The sequence below is a fragment of the Elephas maximus genome, chromosome 23, assembly GCF_024166365.1.
Source record: "Elephas maximus indicus isolate mEleMax1 chromosome 23, mEleMax1 primary haplotype, whole genome shotgun sequence".
NCBI classification, from domain to species: Eukaryota; Metazoa; Chordata; class Mammalia; order Proboscidea; family Elephantidae; genus Elephas; species Elephas maximus.
This window is the reverse complement of record NC_064841.1, coordinates 8,998,320-9,016,780: the sequence shown is the minus strand read 5'-3', so window position 1 is coordinate 9,016,780 and position 18,461 is coordinate 8,998,320. Positions and strand designations below refer to the sequence as shown.

The 18,461-nt window shown below is 46.1% G+C and overlaps 1 protein-coding gene across 2 annotated transcripts in view; it reads right to left on the bottom strand.

The window, feature by feature from the left end:
• Positions 1-4,318: 4,318 nt before the first annotated feature.
• Positions 4,319-18,461, bottom strand: part of CLRN1 (clarin 1) — a 38,426-nt gene continuing 24,283 nt past the window's right edge. For both annotated transcript variants that reach the window (XM_049867854.1, XM_049867855.1), the window contains one exon: positions 4,319-4,584. In XM_049867854.1, the coding sequence (XP_049723811.1) occupies positions 4,319-4,584 (266 nt within the window). The remainder of the gene's footprint in view (positions 4,585-18,461) is intronic.

The window sequence follows — 18,461 nt, the reverse complement described above, 5'->3', positions numbered from 1 at the left end:
AACATCGTGTCTGCCACAGTGGGCAAAGGGTGACAGTGAAGGGGCAGGGCGAGGGGAGCCCCTATGTGGCAGCGAGTGAAGGTGTAGAACCAGCTTCTTGGGCCTGTGTATCTGGGGACGCAGCCTTGCTCCATTTTTCCCCAGGTCTCTAAGCTGAGATGCATAGCCCTCCTCCCCCATGTTAAGGCACACTATTCATGAATCCTGGCTAAAAGGAAGCAGAGCAATTTAAGCGCAGACCATTCAGCTGCGGCATCCTGATATCCATACCTCTGAACTGAATTAGGTACCATACACTTTTTTGCATAGGTGAAGTCCCTGATAAACTGGAACCAGGCCAGTTTGCAATGACAGCGTGAGCTGCATGTTTCTGGAAGGAAACAAGCTTGAATTACTTGGGGGCCTGAGACACCACCTCCATGCATGCTTACACAAACCAGGTTGAAAGAGAGAGGAGACAAAGCCTGTTGGGAGCCCCTGAATCTCCACTCTCTTCTGGAATCGAATTTAATAATCGCAGACAGAGTGGACCTTCTCCAGGGAGGAATACACCGACCTTGCAAGTCATTCTGTCCATTTTTAGAGTGGGTTGGAATGTCTCAGACCGAGATTCTAGCAAAGGAGCACAATCTCTTAGGACATTTGTCTTTTAATTTCTGAGTGGCTTTCACAGCACTATAAATATAGCCCCTGGGCATCTACACCCATTGTCTGCTCCTGTCCACTAGGACTGGCAGAGGTGACTCACTAGAGATTTCTGATTTGGGTTATCCAGTTGGCCTTTGGCTCCTTTGACCTTTCCAAATAGGCCAGTGAGTCCCATCTCTGGGTTGTGACATCTGCAGGTGTGTGTGGTTACCTAGGTGGGGAGAATGCAAAGTCTGCCAATCTAAATATAATCCAGTTCCACTTACATTAGTGTTTTTTAAGAGCAAGAGGTCTTTTTCCCAGTGGGAAATTCAGCCCAGAAGCCAGGGCCCCAGACCTGCCCAGTCCTTCTCTCTGCCTTTTAGTTTCCAAGAGCAGATGCCTTCTTCTCTAAATTGACCAGACTTGCTCTGCCCCTTGTCACTTGGGGGAGGTGGCCCATCTGCCAAACCAGCTACCAGCCCTGAGTTGTGACCTACCGTCCCAGTGAAACCCAAAACCCACTGCCATCGAGTCGATCCTGACTCATAGTGACCCTACAGGACAGAGTAGAACCGCCCCATAGAGTTTCCAAGGAGCGCCTGGTGGATTCGAACTACCGACCTTTTGGTTAACAGCCATAGCACTTAGCCACTACGCCACCAGGGTTTCCGTCCCATTGAAGGAGGTGGAAAATGCATGTATCACCAGATCAAACACAGAGCATCGAAGAAGCAGAGGTTTCAGAATATTTAAACGAAAAGGTTCAGGAGCAGCAAGGCAGTTAGAAAAATGAGGCAGATGGCTCGAGACTTGTCTTGAAGCTGCATTTCTATAACAAATGCACTGTTTTTATCTAAACTGGATCTTACAGGAAGGGGAGAGGTTGAGGAAAAGTAAGGGAGATTAGTCCCCCACACCCCCAAGCCACTCCAGCAGCCACCCCTTGGTGGTTTATTTGGGTTTTGCTAGATATGTGGTTGGAAGGAGTAACCACTGGAATGGCCACTCACCCTTCCCTGGAAGCTGGTGGAACCATCTCTGCATCAGAGTCAGGAGGAGGCGACAACTTACCCCTCTGCTCCCCTCCCAGCCTCCCTCTGCCCATCTGGGCGGAGGGAGAGGAGAGGAATTGCACCGTCCCCTGCCCTGACTGCCCTGGGATTGTGTACACGTGCGAGCCACCAGCCAGACTGACTAGCCTTGAACTCCTGTCAAGTGGCACGAGAGCAACTGCTCAGGAGCAGAAGACACCAGAGAATAAACCAAAACCAAAACGAACCCACTACCATCAAGTCCACAAGGAGTGGCTGGTGGATTTGAAATGCCGACCTTGTGGTTAGAAGCCGAGCTCTTAACCACTACGCCACCAGGGTTCCCCAGAGAGTAAAAAGCCTTTGTAAGCTGCAAAGCCCACACAAGGTTATGGCCTCCTCCTCCTCATTGTAGCCCACCCTGTCTGCCCTTGCTTTCGCTTGGTTCTGAAGCTTCCTCTATTTCAGAGGATCTACCCCAAAAGGACTTCGGATGGCTTCCATCGACTCTCCTGGCCTCTTCTGTCCCGTGGCATTAAAAGCACTGATATCCTCAGGCTGAGGGTGTTAGGCGTTGAGGACTTGGAAACATGCCCAACCATGGTTTTGTGTTTGGTGCCCCAGAGCCAGCAGGGGGCCCTGCGTCCTCGTGAGAATGCTGGCTGCCACCCGGGGAGGGAGATCGAACACTGGGCTCACAGGGCAAAATGAATGCCATTCTGCCCAGGCCTTTGATTCCCAAAGAGAGAGAACAAGGCAGGAACATTGTGGCCAGATCCCTTAGGCCACTGTGACCGCACGTTTCATCTGACAGAAGACAGGCAGACAATTAAGTGCGCTGCCCTGAGCGTCCAGATTGTATCTGGCTTTATTTTTGTGTGACACGATTTGCAGGGACCTTTTAGGCGTCTGTGACAGTCTTGCTTCTACTTCCCACTGAAGGACTATTGTTGGTTTACCTATTAGTTCCTCATTAGATTTTCAGCTGTGCCCTAGCTTGCTTTCTCTTTTTACAGAGCAGAGAACAACCAGAGACTTGTTTTCTAAAGAAAAAAGCTCAGGGTTAGAGTTTTTCAAACCTCTTCAAGGAGAGAGGGGGCGGAGTGGGGACCTAAGTTTCTGGGACCCCAGGCCAGTTACCCACAGCTGGGTGACGATGGTCCTTATGCCTTCTTGTCCGCCCCTAGTTCCTAACATTTCTGCAATTAACCATTCCAGGTTCAAGATGTCCAGCGTCCCGAACTGGGCTCCAGCCCAGCACCGAAATAAACATCCCCTTCCCTTCTGGACTGGCTTGTGGTCTTCTAGAAATTGTCCAGGTGTATTTCCTGAATTAAGGTAACATGGTACCAACTCATAGTGACCCTATAGGACAAAGTAGAACTGCCCCATAGAGTTTCTAAGGAGCAGCTGGTGGATTCGAATGGCTGACCTTTTGGTTAGCAGCTGAGCTCTTAACCACTGCACCCCCAGGGCTCCAATACAGGACTAGTGTCTGGACACTAAGGGTTTGTCCTAATGTCAGCCTGTGAACAGCAAATCACCATCAGAGCAAATTAGTCCTAAAGTATCCAAACAGTCATTTGTTTTCATAAATTGCTCAAAGACGGAAAAAGTAATTTTTTTTTTTTTTAAACGAGGACTTGCAAACCTTTTGTAGAGTTAAGTACACAAGATCTGTGGCCAGGATCCTGACGGTGTGCTCCTCATCATTCTCTGCTCCTTCAGCGCTTCCTTGGGGGCAGCAGGTTGAGGATGGAGGAAGGGCCTGCTTAGCGGTGGCCTTCGGTCCGCTGCAGATCAATTACGTGGGTAATTCGGGAGAAGGAAATGCTGACTTGGGTCATGCTTCATGATGGCCAGACCAAAGATCAAGATGACACAGTGATGCCATCGTGATTTTAGAACTGAATATAACTTTCAGAATTGGGAATTAGCACTTGAGATACTCTAATTAGAAACAACAGCGCCCGGTGAATCGTTTCACCTCAAATTTTCTGGGAAGAATCTTTGCTCATAATTCCTCAGTGGTCCCAGCCATTAGATCCGTTGAAAGTACTGTGCGAATGGAGCTGGGTCTTCCATACATGACTGAAAATACCCTTAGTTTTGTTATGTCTCCTTTTTTCTTTTTGAGGTTTGCAAATTTTGACCAACAAGCAGGGTTAGTGAGACTGTGCTTGAAATGAACTTTTTAAAAAAGTGCATTGGTACATTTTATAGCTGCTTATTTAATGCGCCATTGCCTTAAATCAATTTGAGCTTTGTTTTCTGATCTTGGCAGCAACCAATGTGTGGGTTATCAGAAATAGTGCCTGTTTTCATAAAGATATATTCCACATGCCTTTTTATTCTTTCTCTTTGACGGAACAGGCATCTGGCACTTGGAAATGTACATCCAGTAGTAATTTCTCCATTCTAGTCAACTGCCTGTGGCCATGTGGGTAAAGCAGTTCCCCACCTTGTGAAACGTTTCAGCAATCTCCCTTCTGCTTTCCTTACTTGCTTACTTAGTGCATAGCTGGTAAACATTGTCACCAAGGGTTCTGGTGCTTTCAGTTTGTGTGGTGTAAAAGGATGAGAAAAGTTATCCATACCTAAAAGTGACCAAAGTAAGCCTACTCCCTTCCTTGGAAAATCACAGACATGTTCGCTTTTCAGTACATTAGGTCTGCAGCTACATTCGTCGTCTCTGTCTCTTTAGATTTAGCAAAAGGGAACTGAAATCCAGCAAGTCGTATTAGGAGTCCATTCAGAACATGAACAAAAAAGCAAATGAAAACGACCCAGAATGATATGGTGTATTTCTCGCTTTGTGTTTTGTAGGCATAGGTTCCTTCTTTATAGTTTGCGATTTTCTCTGAGAGGTGATGGATTTTCACTTCGGAGGCGAACAATATCATGACAAGACAGCCACAGGAGCCTGCAACAGAAGGGACAAACAATGCCTTGGGACAAATATTTTCTGATCGTAGGGGACAGGGAACGGGGTCAGTGTGCAAGCTGAAGAAATAGATTGTTTCAAAGGTGTGATCATGAGCCCCAGTCTCCCACCTATGGAACGTGGTGCTTGAGTTGTGGCTCTCACCGAGGAAGATTTGGGGCAGAGGGTGTAAAATCAAGCTCACTGGCTAATTTTTTTTCAGAGGGAGATGGATTAAGAAAACAAAATCCTCACAGCTGGACCAATAAGCAACATCATGATACACGGAGAAAAGATTGAAGTTGTCAAGGATTTCATTTTACTTGGATCCACAATCAACACCCACGGAAGCAGCAGTCAAGAAATCAAACGTTGCATTGCATTGGGCAAATCTGCTGCAAAGGACCTCTTCAAAGTGTTGAAAAGCAAAGATGTCACTTTAAGGGCTAAGCTATGCCTGACCCAAGACATGGTATTTTCAGTCACCTCGTATGCACATGGAAGCTGGATGATGAATAAGAAAGACAGAAGAAGAACTGACACCTTTGATTTGTGGCATTAGGGAAGAATACTGAACACACCATGAACTGCCAAAAGAACGAACAAATCTGTCTTGGAAGCGGTACAATTCACATACTTCGGACATGTTATCAGGAGGGACCAGTCCCTGGAGAAGGACATCAGGCTTGGTAAAGTAGAAGGTCAGTAAAAAAGAGGAAGAGCCTCAACAAGATGGATTGACACAGTGGCTGCAACAATGGGCTCCAGCAGAGCAATGATCATAAGGATGGCACAGGGTCGGGCAGTGTTTTATCCTGTTTCATTCTGTTGAGTTGCTACGAGTTGGAACTGACTCAACGACACCTAACAACAGCAAAATCAAGCTCATCCTACAAACATTGGGTGAGGTTTCTCTCTGAGCGATATGACGTTGGAATTGCTGGGCATCGTAAAAGCGCAATAGTGGAATCAGGCTCAGAGCTGTTGCTGCTGTGATGTGGCTTCTAGGGAGCAAATTTCTCTGCCTCACAGGCCATGCAGGATAAATGCCAGTCAGACAGCTAGCTGCCTCATGAAAAGCTCAGGGCTTCCTGCAGAGAGTTCCCGGGACTCCTCTCCCTCTACTCGCTGGCCACAGCTGCCTGGAGGAGTACCTGAGCAAAGTAGCTATGACTGAGGTGTTGGGGCAGAAAATAGGCGTTCCCCTTGTTTATAACAGAACTCAGAATGTTTAGCGGCTATATGAATAAAGACTATATTGTTTAGCTGAGGGTGGCTGAGCGTAAAGGCAGTAAATTTCCTTGAATAATATATATTGAGGGCCTGCCCTTTCTTCCCCCCTTTCCCCTTCCTGTAGCCGAAATAGAAATGCAATGGCTGGAGCTCTAGCAGGTGACCAGGCAACCTCAGAAATGGAAGCCATGTACTGTGGAAAAACAAGAAAAAAGGAGCCAGGGTCCTAGATATCTTGAGCGATCAGACTAGCCTTGGACTTTAACTCTTTGACTTTTATGTGAGACAAAATAAATGACTATTTTGTTTAACCTCTATTATTATTTTTTGTTCCCGTTTATCACTCTCATAAACTAAACCAAACCCATTACCGCTAGAGTCGATTCCAACTCATAGCGACCCCCTAGGGCAGAGTAGAACTGCCCCATAGAGTTTCCAAGGAGCTGGTGGTGGATTTGAACTGCCAATCTGGTTAGCAGCCAAGCTCTTAACCACTGTTCTACCAGGGCTCCTCTCTCATAGTTGAGTCTAATCCTAACTGATGCAGCTGTAGTCTGGAATGAGACCTCTGCAGGACAGGGCACTCCGTACTGGGTGAGACCTAGCAACTCAGACAGAAGGGTGAATGGGAGACCCCTGAACAGAGTGGATTGCACAGGGAGCATAGACAGGTAGCAAGAGGAGCCGAGTCAGGAGCACAGTGAATGGCCAGAACTCTACAGGACTTTGAAGGCTACTGTTGTATCCCAGGCTACCATGGGTTCCATTCAACGGGAAGCATGATGAGATGGTCTTCAGCTATAATTAATGGTGAGTTCCTGGACCAAGGAATTTGGGTTCAAACTCTGATTCCTCTACTTACTATACGAAATTAGGCAAATTTAATCTCCAAGCCTCAGTTTTCTCATCTACGGTGAATAAAGGAGAGAACGCACTATTAGCACTTAGCATTGGAATTGACACATATAAATGCTTAGCAACGGGTAATTATCTTATGGGTTTTATCTATTCTTTTCTTCTTGCAAGTCTTTACCATAATCCTTAACCGGTCTTACCTCACACACAGACACACACACACAAAACTGACTACATCAAGGTAGGCAACCCAGATGAATCCATTACAGAGCCTTGTGTCAGCAAACACTCTTCCACTAGGTTTATAACTCTTTTAATATGGATAAGGGCCTTTTATTCTTCAACTATAGTTAATTCAAATATCCTGGAGCAGCAACATAGTGGCTTAAATTCCCATCCATTCGTTCATTCATTTATTCGGTTAGACTTATTACGTGCCAAGCGCGGGGTTGATGGTGGAGATTCAAACGCTACAGAAGGTGCACACGGTTTCTGCTCTCATAGAGAGTGTAATCTGCTAGGGAACACAGATAAAACAATTAGAAACCAGTTACTGTACAGCCAATGTAATGGTACGGGGAGAACAGGGGGCTATTATGGAGAGGGTGGGCAACATCATGGAAGGTTCCTTAGAGGAGGTTGGAAAGAGCTGTAGGAAAAGTTAGCCAAGCAAAGGGAGGCTGGACTGTGCAGGAAGGGTGTTCCAGGCAATGGGAGCGACAGTGCAGAGGACTCCCCCGTTCCCTTTCCAAAGGTCAGGTTTGGGTTGGGGTAGAGGTAGAGACCGGATCACATGGGGTGCGAGGCGGGGGTAAGCAAGAAAGGTAAATCACATTTCTTGTGCTTTGGAGTTCTGCACAGAACTGTCCCCATCAGCTTGGTCAGCATCATAAGACATCCCCAAACAGTCAAACGATTTACTTTTCTTGAAGCTTCACGTCCCACCAGCCTCAGAGCAGTAGTTGAGAACATTTCTTTGTAAAATTTGTCTAAGTATGTTTGCATTCTGAAAGAGCTTAAAACCAGAGCTCTCCCCTAGCAAAACCGTATTATTCCTTTATTGTCAGATGCTTACAAAAGGCTGCAATGCTGTTTTCTTTTTACCTTTGATTTGAAAATTGTGGAGAAAATGCCATTGCTTTTACCATAAGGTCCTTCTTTGTCTGCGGGGATGGTGAATTTCAGGCAGAAGTGAAACGCTGGTATTTCTTTAGCTCTTGAAAGGAAAATTCAAGCTTGGTTTCCTGCTTAAGCTATTAAATATTTTAAAGGTACTACTCTTGTGGTGTAATGGTTAAGTGCTGCTAACCAAAAGGTCAGCAGTTTGAAACTACCAGCTGCTCCCTGGAAGCCCTATGGGGCAGTTCTACTCTGTCCTGTGGGGTCGATGTGAGTGGGAATCAGGTATATTCTGTTAAGAAGACAGCAGCACAGTGAGCCTGCATTTCAGATTCCTAAAGTCGAAGTTGCTGTGGTATCTTAAGACATAAAGCCTTTTGCTCTACCTGATATTTCAAGCAGGCAAGCTCCAGAGACAGAGTGATCCAGGTAGTAGCTGAGAGGATGGGTTGAGGTTCTGCCTGGATTCTGGGATTGACTGTGAGGTCAACTTTGTCACTACAGAGTAAGGGCACAGAAACCTAGCCTGAGTCTCAGACAAACCTCCACTGGCCACTCAAAGACATGGAGGGAGAAAAACTCCATGTGTATTTGGGATGTTTTTGCTTCTATTTGTCCATGGCCCCAAAAGGAACATGGCACAAGGATCACTATTGTGACTCATGGGCTAAAATACACACACGAAGAGTTTCCTTTGGTGGCCTGGATGGGAGCGTCTTTGAAGACAGGGTATGGTACCTTTCTAGCACTGCCCTTAGACGCGGGCAAAAGGGGTTCCTGCCTGGGGTCCCACATCTAGAGGGCCCTGTCTCGTCCTCTTCTGCAGAAGTCCCTACCCATGAGGTGAGGAATCCTGAGGCCAGTGGGAGGTGCCCATCTAGACTCCCTGACCTGAGTTCTATGCCTTGCTCCTAGGACCCTGGAATTCCCTGCCCAAACAGACCTGAGCCAGTTTCCAGGGCCCGCACAGGCATCTTCTCTGGGTCGGCCTTCCTAAGGGTAGACTGTATGGCTGATATTGAGCAGTCCTGAGGCCTGAGGGGTTGTTGGGGGGGGTGTGGTCAGAGCTCAAGTACGCAGTGAAGCATTCGCTCGAGTCCCTTTCCTGTGTGGGATGGGATCAGGCATGGGAAGAGAAGTGGACAGGACAGGGGCCGCTCTCCTACTGTCACTACATTCAGGTATAGAAGTCTCATTGTGGTTAGGTGCTGTCGAATAAGCTACAAGTCACGATGACATTATGTATAATAGAACAAAACATTCCCAAGTCCTGTGCTATCCTCACAATTGTGGGTATGTTTGAGCCCATTGTTGCAGCCACCATGTCATTCCATCTCATGGAATGTTTCCTGGATTTTTGTTGACCCTCTACTTAACCAGACAGGATGCACTTTTCTACTGAATGGTGTTTCTTGATGATGTGTCCTAAGAAAACAAGACAAAGTCTCACTATTCTCACTTCTAAGGATTCCTAGGGCTCAAGAATTCTAAATTTGAATCTGGTTTTCCAGGAGATTATGGAGGGATGTTTGTCAAGATAGGAGGATAAGGGAAAAACAAAACAAAGCAATTCCGACTCATAGTGACCCTATAGAACAGAGTAGAACCACCCCACAGGGTTTCCAAGGAGCGGCTGGTGGATGTGAACTGCCAACCTTTTGGTTAGCAGCTTAGTTCTTAACCACTGTACCACCAGGGTTCCAGATAGGAGGGTAGAACAGGTTTTATTTTAAATATTTAGACTCGTGGTACACAGACTTGCACTTGTTCTCTTGCCCCAGGCCTCACCAATGTTAGGAGCAGGGCTGCATCCTCCCCTCCTTCTCACACTTAGCCACGTACTCCAACAGCCCAAACTCAGCTGGGGCCATTGGGACAGATTCCCCGCATGTCTGTCCATCTGACCACACAGCTTCTGCTCACAAGAAGGGTTAGAATAAACTAGGATTTGGAGAGTCTGCCAACACTTGCTCAAGCTAGAATTAAGCTGGAATATAACCAGGCACCAAAAAACACCAACTGCTATCAAGTCAGTTCCAACTCATGGTGACCCAATGTGTGTCAGCTTAAAACTGTGCTTCGTAGGGTTTTCAGTGGCCGATGTTTTCAGAAGTGGATCACCAGGCCTTCCTTCTGGGACCTCTCTGGGTAGACTCGAAACTCCAACCTTTCAGTTAGCAGCCAAGTATGCTAACCATTTGTACCGCCCAGGGACATCTAGCCCGGCACAGGACCTAGGTTTTGCTGTCCAGTGTCTTACTTGAAGGCCTACAGCCATTTTCTTTTCATCTGTCTGATTTCCCCATCTGGCCGGTGCTGTAGTTCTTTTTTTTTTTTTTTTAATTAATGACTTTGATTAGTGAGTTAATTTCAGACTGAAAGGGGTAGCTGAGTTATAGGGTTGTCACGGCATGAATGATTGGTAAATTAACAAACATTTGTAATGTGCTAGACACTGTGCAGAACCCTAGTGGTTTAGTGATTAAGAGCGTGGCTGCTAACCAAAAGGTTGGCAGCTCGAATCCACCAGCTGCTCCTTGGACACTCATGGCTCTTCACTGGTAGCTGTCTGTGCCTGCAAAATGGGTGTCTCTCTCCTCCAGTCCTTGTGATATGGAAATGTAGGTCACAGCCAACAAGAGACATGCCTCTTCATCCCTGGCTGACCCTGAAGATAACTATGCTTTTAGGGCTAGGGACACCCTGCCAAGGTCTGTGGGAGTCCATGGTGGTGTGGATTTCCTCAAAGGGGAAGAAATCTCTGAAATGATCTCCAACTATTGCTAAGATTATACATCAGGAAATAATAAATAAGAACTTCAATTTCTTTAAGGCAATGGCTAACATTTCCAGAAAGCTAATGAGTCATCTTTAAATTCTTATATAGGTGACCAATATTAAAGGCATTCTGTTCTCTATACAGAATGATAAATTGATAATTTCCTTCTTTAGGGGTCTTGAGAGATGATAAATGGAGTGGAAAAACCATAATTCTGCAGGTGGAGTTACTGATTTTCTCTGAAATTATGCCATCTTGCTAGAAAGTCAGTAATCGAAGGCAAGGTCACCAGCAGTGATTTCTCCACCAAAATGAAGCTGTCTGGCTCCACAATGCTTCAAGACTGATGGCTACCAGCCAAAAAGGGGGCAAGGGGACAAGGAAAGCAGGTTAATCCTAAGAGTAGATTCTGAGGTCATGATCGGGAGCAATTTGGTGATGCTGCCAAAGAGTAGGTGTGGACAAAGAATGACGTCGGTTGGGTTTAACCTTTCTCTGTCTTCTGCAACGGAGCGTTGAAGAGCCCACATCCAGCTGGACTTTTACAAATGCCATGATATTGAGAAGTGCGATTAACACAAAGAAGAAACATTTATCTAATATGAACTTGGCTTCAGAAAAGAAAGATGACATTTGTTACTGGGAAATCTGCAGCAACACTTCTCTTTCGTTTACTTCTTCAACAAATCTGTACTGGATCCTTACCGCATTGTTCTGGGCACCAAGGATACAGCACTGAACCAAACAAATAAAAATTTCTTCCTTTTTTTTTTTTTTCCAAGAAGCTCTCAGTGGTAGAAGAGGTGGAGAGAGAGATAATAACAGTTTATCAAGGAGTCCCTGGATGGCGCAAACGGTTAAGTGCTAGACTCCTAGCTGGAAGGTTGGCAGTTCAAAGCCACCCAGAGGTGCCTTGGGAGACAGGAGCTGCTTCTGAAAAGTCACAGCCTTGAAAACTCTATAGAGCCATTCTGCTCCGCACACATGGGGTCACCGTGAGTCCATATCAACCCAGCAGCCACCTAACAACAACACAGATTACCAGAATGTGACGAATATTAAGGAAAATAAAATAAAACAGGAGAGGGGGATAAAACATGTTGGGGGAGAGATGCCATTTCAGTACATCTTGAAAGAAGTGAGGAAGTGAGAGGGTGGGCTTTGGGGTGGCAGGGCATTACAGGCTCAGGGAGCAACGAATGCAAAGGAGTCAGGTGATTCAAGTGAGGAGAGGAAGAGAGCAAGGCAAAGCGTCGTGCGAGGTGAGCAGTCATGTGCTTCTGGGGTGGACACATTATGGGGTGCCCAGGAGGCCATAACAGGGACTTGCGCTTTGGCTCTCAGTACAGAAGGGAGGACACACGTCACATTCTCAATAGGCCAGGCGTGTCTTTGCAATTGTCATAGAACAAGATGGAGCATCTCATTGCACAAGGCCACAGGTGGGCCCCATACAAGGTGCGTTAAACGCGGTCCCCCCATCATAAGCTTGATATGAGTGACCTGAAGTCAATCCTCTCCACTCTGCCCCTTCAGCAGCCTCCCTGCATTGGAAATGGAATCCCCTTGCCCACAGCCATCATGGGCTATCTGACATTTCTTTTTCTTTTCCTTCTCTGGCCTCCTGTTTAAGGTCTATGCTGGGAGTCTTGTAGAATATTTTTGTGGCTGACTTTTCCTACCACCAATCTTTATCCTCTTTCAGGCTCTGCTGTTGCTGGGTGGACATCCTCTATGTCTTTCTCGGGCTCCTGGACACCAGCTCCTTCATAAAGATTGAATGGAAACAAGATGCAGATTTTTTTCCCCACCAACTGTAGAATAATGTGCCCCAGACATATTTCAGATGCCAGATATTATTCATACTGAAACTGATACATGTTGTAAGCATTCTTTTATTTTTGTACTGCTCTTTATTTTCCCTGTCTTCACGTTTCATGCATGGCTGTGCTTATTTATGTTCCATGCCATAGTCGTAATTATCATAATTAATTAGGCCCATGCCAGGAGCGTCCCCTTTTTAAAGAAAGGCAGCAATTATGCTTGTTTGCCTTCCTTGGTATAACTCATAACACGATGCTATGTGTAAGACAAGACGTAATAAATACAATCTGCAATAAGCCCACATTTTGGTGGTTTTCGTCACCTCCCAAATCCTGAGCCAATACATTTCATGTCATCCTCGAGTAGTCACTGAACCACCTTGGAGGTTCTACCTTTGATCCATGGCAATCTTTCTACCTGGCCTGCTCTCTTTTCCATGAAGACCTGAGTAGGGTGTTGTCTCAGTCACCTAGTGCTGCTATAACAGAAACACTACAGGGGGATGGCTTTAACAAAGGCATATTTAGTTTCTCACAGTCTAGGAGCCTAGAAGTCCGAATTCAGGGCACCAGCTCCAGGGGAAGGCTTTCTCTTTCTGTTGACTCTGGGGGAAGGTCCTTGTCATCCACCTTTCCCTGGTCGAGGAGCTTCTCAGCACAGGGACCCCGGGTCTAAAGAACACACTATTTTCCTGGCTCTTGTTTCTTGGTGGTATGAGGTTCCCACTCTCTGCTCACTTCCCTTTAATCTCTTGTAAGAAAGAAGGTGGTGTAGGCCATACTCCAGGGAAACTCCCTTTGCATTGGATCAGAGATGTGACCTGAGCAAGGGTGTTACATCCCATCCTAATCTAATCTTGCCTCATTAACCACAGGTGGAGATTAGGATTTACAACACACAGGAAAATTACAATCACAAAATGGAGGACAACCACACTGGGAATCATGGCCTAACCAAGTTGACACATACTTTGGGGGGGACACGATTCAATCCATGGCAGGTATTCTGCCACCAACTGGAAAACCTCTAGCACCAAACCAAACCCACTGCTGTAAAGTCGAATCCAACTTATAGAGACCGTAAAGGAGAGAGTAGAACTGCCCATAGAGTTTCCAAGGCTGTAACCTCAGCGAGGGGGATTGACACAGTGGCTGCAATAATGAGCTCAAGCATAACAACGATTGTAAGGATGGCGCAGGACCGGGCAGTGTTTCGTTCTGTCTTGCATAGGCTCGCTATGAGTCAGAACCGACTCGACAGCACCTAACAACAACAACAATCTTTATGGAAGCAGACTGACACATCTTTCTCCCCTGGAGCAGCTGGTGGGCTCAAACCACTGACCTTTTGGTTTGCTTTAAGCACTGTGCTACCAGGGCTTCTTAATTCTACGACAGAATATATGAAAGACATACACTCAAATACCAGTGCTCCAATTTGTTACAATAGGCCCAGTCACTCTACGCTCAGCTCACTCTCCTCTGACTTCCTGTCTTCCTCCACCTCCTCGATGTATTTGTGTACGTCTCTCTCTTTCACTGTGCTGTAATCCTTGAGGGAGGTGTTTTTTGTCTAATTAGCCTCATGCTGTCTTCTCCTGCTACCCTCCCTCTCCTCCACTTACTCTCACAGGTGGCCGCCTTTTTTTTTTTTTTTTAATTGTGCTTTAAGTGAAAGTTTACAATTCAAGTCAGTTTCTCATACAAAAACTTACACACACATTGTTATGTGACCCTAGCTGCTCTCCCCCCAATGTGACATCACACTTCTCCTCTCCACCCTGTATTCCCCATGTCCATTCAACCAGCTCCTGTCCCCCTCTGCCTTCTCATCTTGCCTCCAGACAGGAGCTGGCCACACAGTCTCATGTGTCTACTTGAGCTAAGAAGCACACTCTTCACCAGACTCATTTTATGTCTTATACTCCAGTCCAATCTTTGTCTGAAGAGTTGGCTTCGAGAATGGTTTTAGTTTTGGGCTAACAGAGAGTCCTGAGTCCAAGTCCTCCGGTGTCCCTCTAGTCTCAGTCAGACCATTAAGTCTGGTCTTTTTACTGGAATTTCAGTTCTGTACCCCACTTTTCTCCTGCTTCATTGTGTTCCCTATCAGGGCAGTCATTGATGGTAGCCAGACACCATCTAGTTTTTCCAGTCTCAGGATGATGGAGTCTCTGGTTTATGTGGGGTGGCTACCTTTTTAAAAGCTCACTGTTGACCTGTACTTTTGAAACATCCCCCTCTCCTAGCCTTTGGAACACCACAGCCTCCTGGTTTTACTTTTTCCTTTCTGGACACTCCCGGTCAGTCTCCTTTGCTGGCTCCTCGTCCTCAGTCCCTCAACCCCAAAATTAACTGATGGTGCTCTACAGGGATTGGTGCTCGCCAAATTTTTCTCTATCTGCATTCTCTCCCTAGGTGATCTCCTCCATTTTCATTACTCTAAATTCTATATCCTGGCAACTGTTAAATTTATGTCTTTCATCTAGACCTTCTCCCTGAGATCCAGACTCATATATCCAACCGTCTACTTGACATCTGCACTTGGACATTTCATAGCATCAAAAACTTGACATGCCTCAAATAGAACACTTGAATTTTAGGGCTAAGCTCCTCTCCCCACCTCTCTCTTGGCCTGAACCATCAGCCTGTTCCTCCCCTGGTCTTCTGCATCTTGGTCAATGTTACCACCGTCCACTCATTCCATAGGCTACCTACAAGACACTCTGGATCCACTTTCAGAATGTTTCTGGAATCCACTCATCTCTCTCCATCTCCTATTTAACAACCTGGTCTTTCACCAGACTTTTAAAAAGGTAAATCAGCTAGCAGGCATCTTAAAGGCTTTCAAAAGCTTGTCACTGCAATTAGAATCAGTTTCAAACACCTTACCATGGCTTTTGAGGTCCTGCATTAACTGGCTTCAACCAATCTCTCTTTTTTTGCCATTTTCTCCTCATTGTCTATCCCTCAGTGGCACAGTGGCGAAAGTGATCGACTGCTAACCAAAAGGTCAGTGGTTTGAAACCGCCAGTGGCTCCAAGGGAGAAAGATGTGGCAATCTGCTTCTGTAGAGGTTAACTGCCTTGTGTCAGAATCGACTCAATGACGGTGGGTTTGGTTTAGTCTGCCCCCTGGCTTTCTTTCAGTTCCTATAGGAAGCCAACCTATTTCCCTAGAGCCCTCATGTCTGCTGTCTTCTCCACTTGAAATGCTATTTCTGAAGGGAGGTTCCTTTTTGTCTTTCAAACTCAGATACTAGGAATAACCTTCCCTGAATATCATATCAAAACTCGACCCTCCTCCCCATCATTCTCTCTTGCAGCACTGTTTATCATTTCTACTGCAATTATTGCACTTTTTCATTATTCAATTATTTATGTATACTTTTTTTTTTTTTAACTCTCCTACTAGGTTGTAAGCTCCATGAAGGCCATGATTTGGGTACCTGAATCATGTGGCATCACCAGTGCCTGTCATTATGGTTGGCACATAGTGGACACTCAATCAATGTTTGTTGAATGAATAAAACAGACACTCCTCTGTCAGGGGTTCTCAACACTGGCCGCCCATTAGGATCACTTGAGAGAGCTTTTAAAAAATATCAGTGGCCAGGCCTCACTTCCAGACACTCCAATTGTATAAGTGTGGTGCAGGACCTGGCTTCAGAAGTTTTAGAAACCTTCTCCTGTTATTCTAATGTACGGTCTGGGAAGAGAACGACTGCCCAGAATAAGATGGGGAGATTCTAATGTACGGTCTGGGAAGAGAACGACTGCCCAGAATAAGCTGGGGGACCAGTAAGGTCCTAATATAGCCCTGATTTACAGAAAAGACTTCTCAGGGCCAGGTTATAAATAACAAGATGAGAAAGAGCAAATGTTATGTGAAGAAGGCTGGGGAACATGAGCTAATTTTTTGGGTTTTGAAGGCTATAAGAAGAGAAGGAATGTCTGTTCCAGGGAGCAACAGGATATTAAGTCATCAGCATGAGCAATCTGAGGTGATGGAAGCTATTGCTGGGCGGGTCCGAGGAGTTGTTCTCTTTCCGTTTCCACCTCCAGGGTGGCACACACCAAACCAGGGGACATAAGGAGATGCCCACGGTATTGTGTCTCTGCACAGTGCGGAAGATTCTGGATAGCCAAGTGGGAAGACCTTGTTACCCCTCTTCCCCTTGTTCATGCTTTAGGATGCCAGAAGAAATGGCCTCTGGAATGACAACAGCACAAGGGACAGGGGAATCCTGGGGAGCCTGGGAGGTGTAGAAAGGAAGTCCAAGGGGGAAAGGGTTCCTTTGAGACTGAGTGAGTCCACCTGGGCAGTACACGCAGGTGAGAGAAACAGGGGAAGGGACCCAGTGGAAGAGAGCTGCCCCTGGGGTTTCTTAGTGGAATATAATTTACACCTGAAATAGAGGACCCTTCTAATGCAGTCTTCTGGTCTATCTGATTGATTGACTCCTATTTAGACTGTAAATGTCCCTGGGTGGCATAAGTGGTTTGTGACTGGCTGCTAACCCAAAGGCTGGCTGTTCCACCCCACGCGGCAACTCCACAGAAGAGAGGCCTATGGAGAAGCTCTATTCTGTAACACAGAGAGTCTTCATGAATCGGAATCGACTTGACAACAATGGGTTTGGTTTTTGCTTTTCTGTGATAAAAAAAAGAAAAATGTGATAAGGGCTCTAAAATCTCCCTTTTTCCACAATCAGGGTCCACAGGCATGTTGCAATGTTAGATAAACATTTCCAAAAACTCTAGGGCTTCTGGTTACTCTGGATTTAAGGGAAATGAGATTGTCTGTGATTCAGGGGTGACCAATACATTCCCAGAAAACACAAACTCCCAGTCTATCTGACCCTCAAATATGCCTGTGGGTCATACACAGTTTTTTTTTTTTTTTTTAATTAAAATTTTTGGTATTTAAAAATAAGGTTTTGAGGCTTAAAAAACAAACAAACTGGGTGACCTGGAAATACTGGGCTTTCGTCCTCATCAAGACAGGGATCTGGAGCGGGCTTCTTCCCTTCCTTTCTCTCCTTCTCTTCCTTCCCTCACCACAAACCTTTATTGCACACCTGCTTTTGGAATGAGCTCAGAAATGAATGAGATCCTGGGAGCACAGGGTCTGTTTGTTTCTGCTTATGCTCGTGTCCTCAGGTTCTCCTTTCGTCAGGTTTGGCCAAAGACCGAGATCAGATCTGGGACTTGGGTGAAATTCTGCATTCTCTGAGTCATTTTATTTTTCAAATACCCTTAGTTTGCTCGTCCATTAGGACTGTCAAATAACTTGTCTTCCAAATGGGCCATTCTTCCGCATTTCATTCACAAAGGGAAGGTTCCATAGCCGTGTCAGTTAATAAGCCGCTGTCTCTTAGCTCCAAACCCACTCTTCTTTTCTCTGCTTGGTGTTGCTGGGTGAAGACTGCAAACTCTGGTTCTGCTTTGTCAGCTTCTTCCCATCAGGGGTGGGAAGAACGGACTGGTTCCCTCCACCTGGCTTGCTCTTCCTGGCAGCGTTGCCAGGGTGGCACTTCTCCCCAGCAGCAGCAGGGAAGTTTCCATCTCCTCTGAGGACTGCCTCACATCCCTCAGAGGCACCCACAGGAGTGGACAGTGCCCTCTCCTCAAAGGCCTAGGACCCAGCCTCCTGGGGCCTATCCTCAAGCTTTTATTTTCTGGTAACCCCAAAGTCTTCCCCTTGTTCCCCAAACCCTAGGGATGGTAGCTACTTTCTGTAATTAACCATCTTTAGGTTACCTCAGAGTCTCCTTTTTGTTTTTTTTCTTTTTCAGTCCCCCGAAGCCTATTTAATCAGGTCCTTATAACACTGGCTCTCAGGCTTGTGTGTGCACCGGAATCACCTGGAGGCATTGCTCACCTTTCCAGTAGAGAGTCTGTGATTTAGTAGGTGTAGGGTTAAGAAGAATTGAGCCTTTTGAATTATCGTGTTGGCGAAGAATATTGAATATACCACGGACGGCAGAAGAACCAACAAATCTGTCTTGGAAGAAGTACAGCCAGAATGCTCTAGAAGAAGCAAGGACGGTGAGACTTTGTCTCACACAC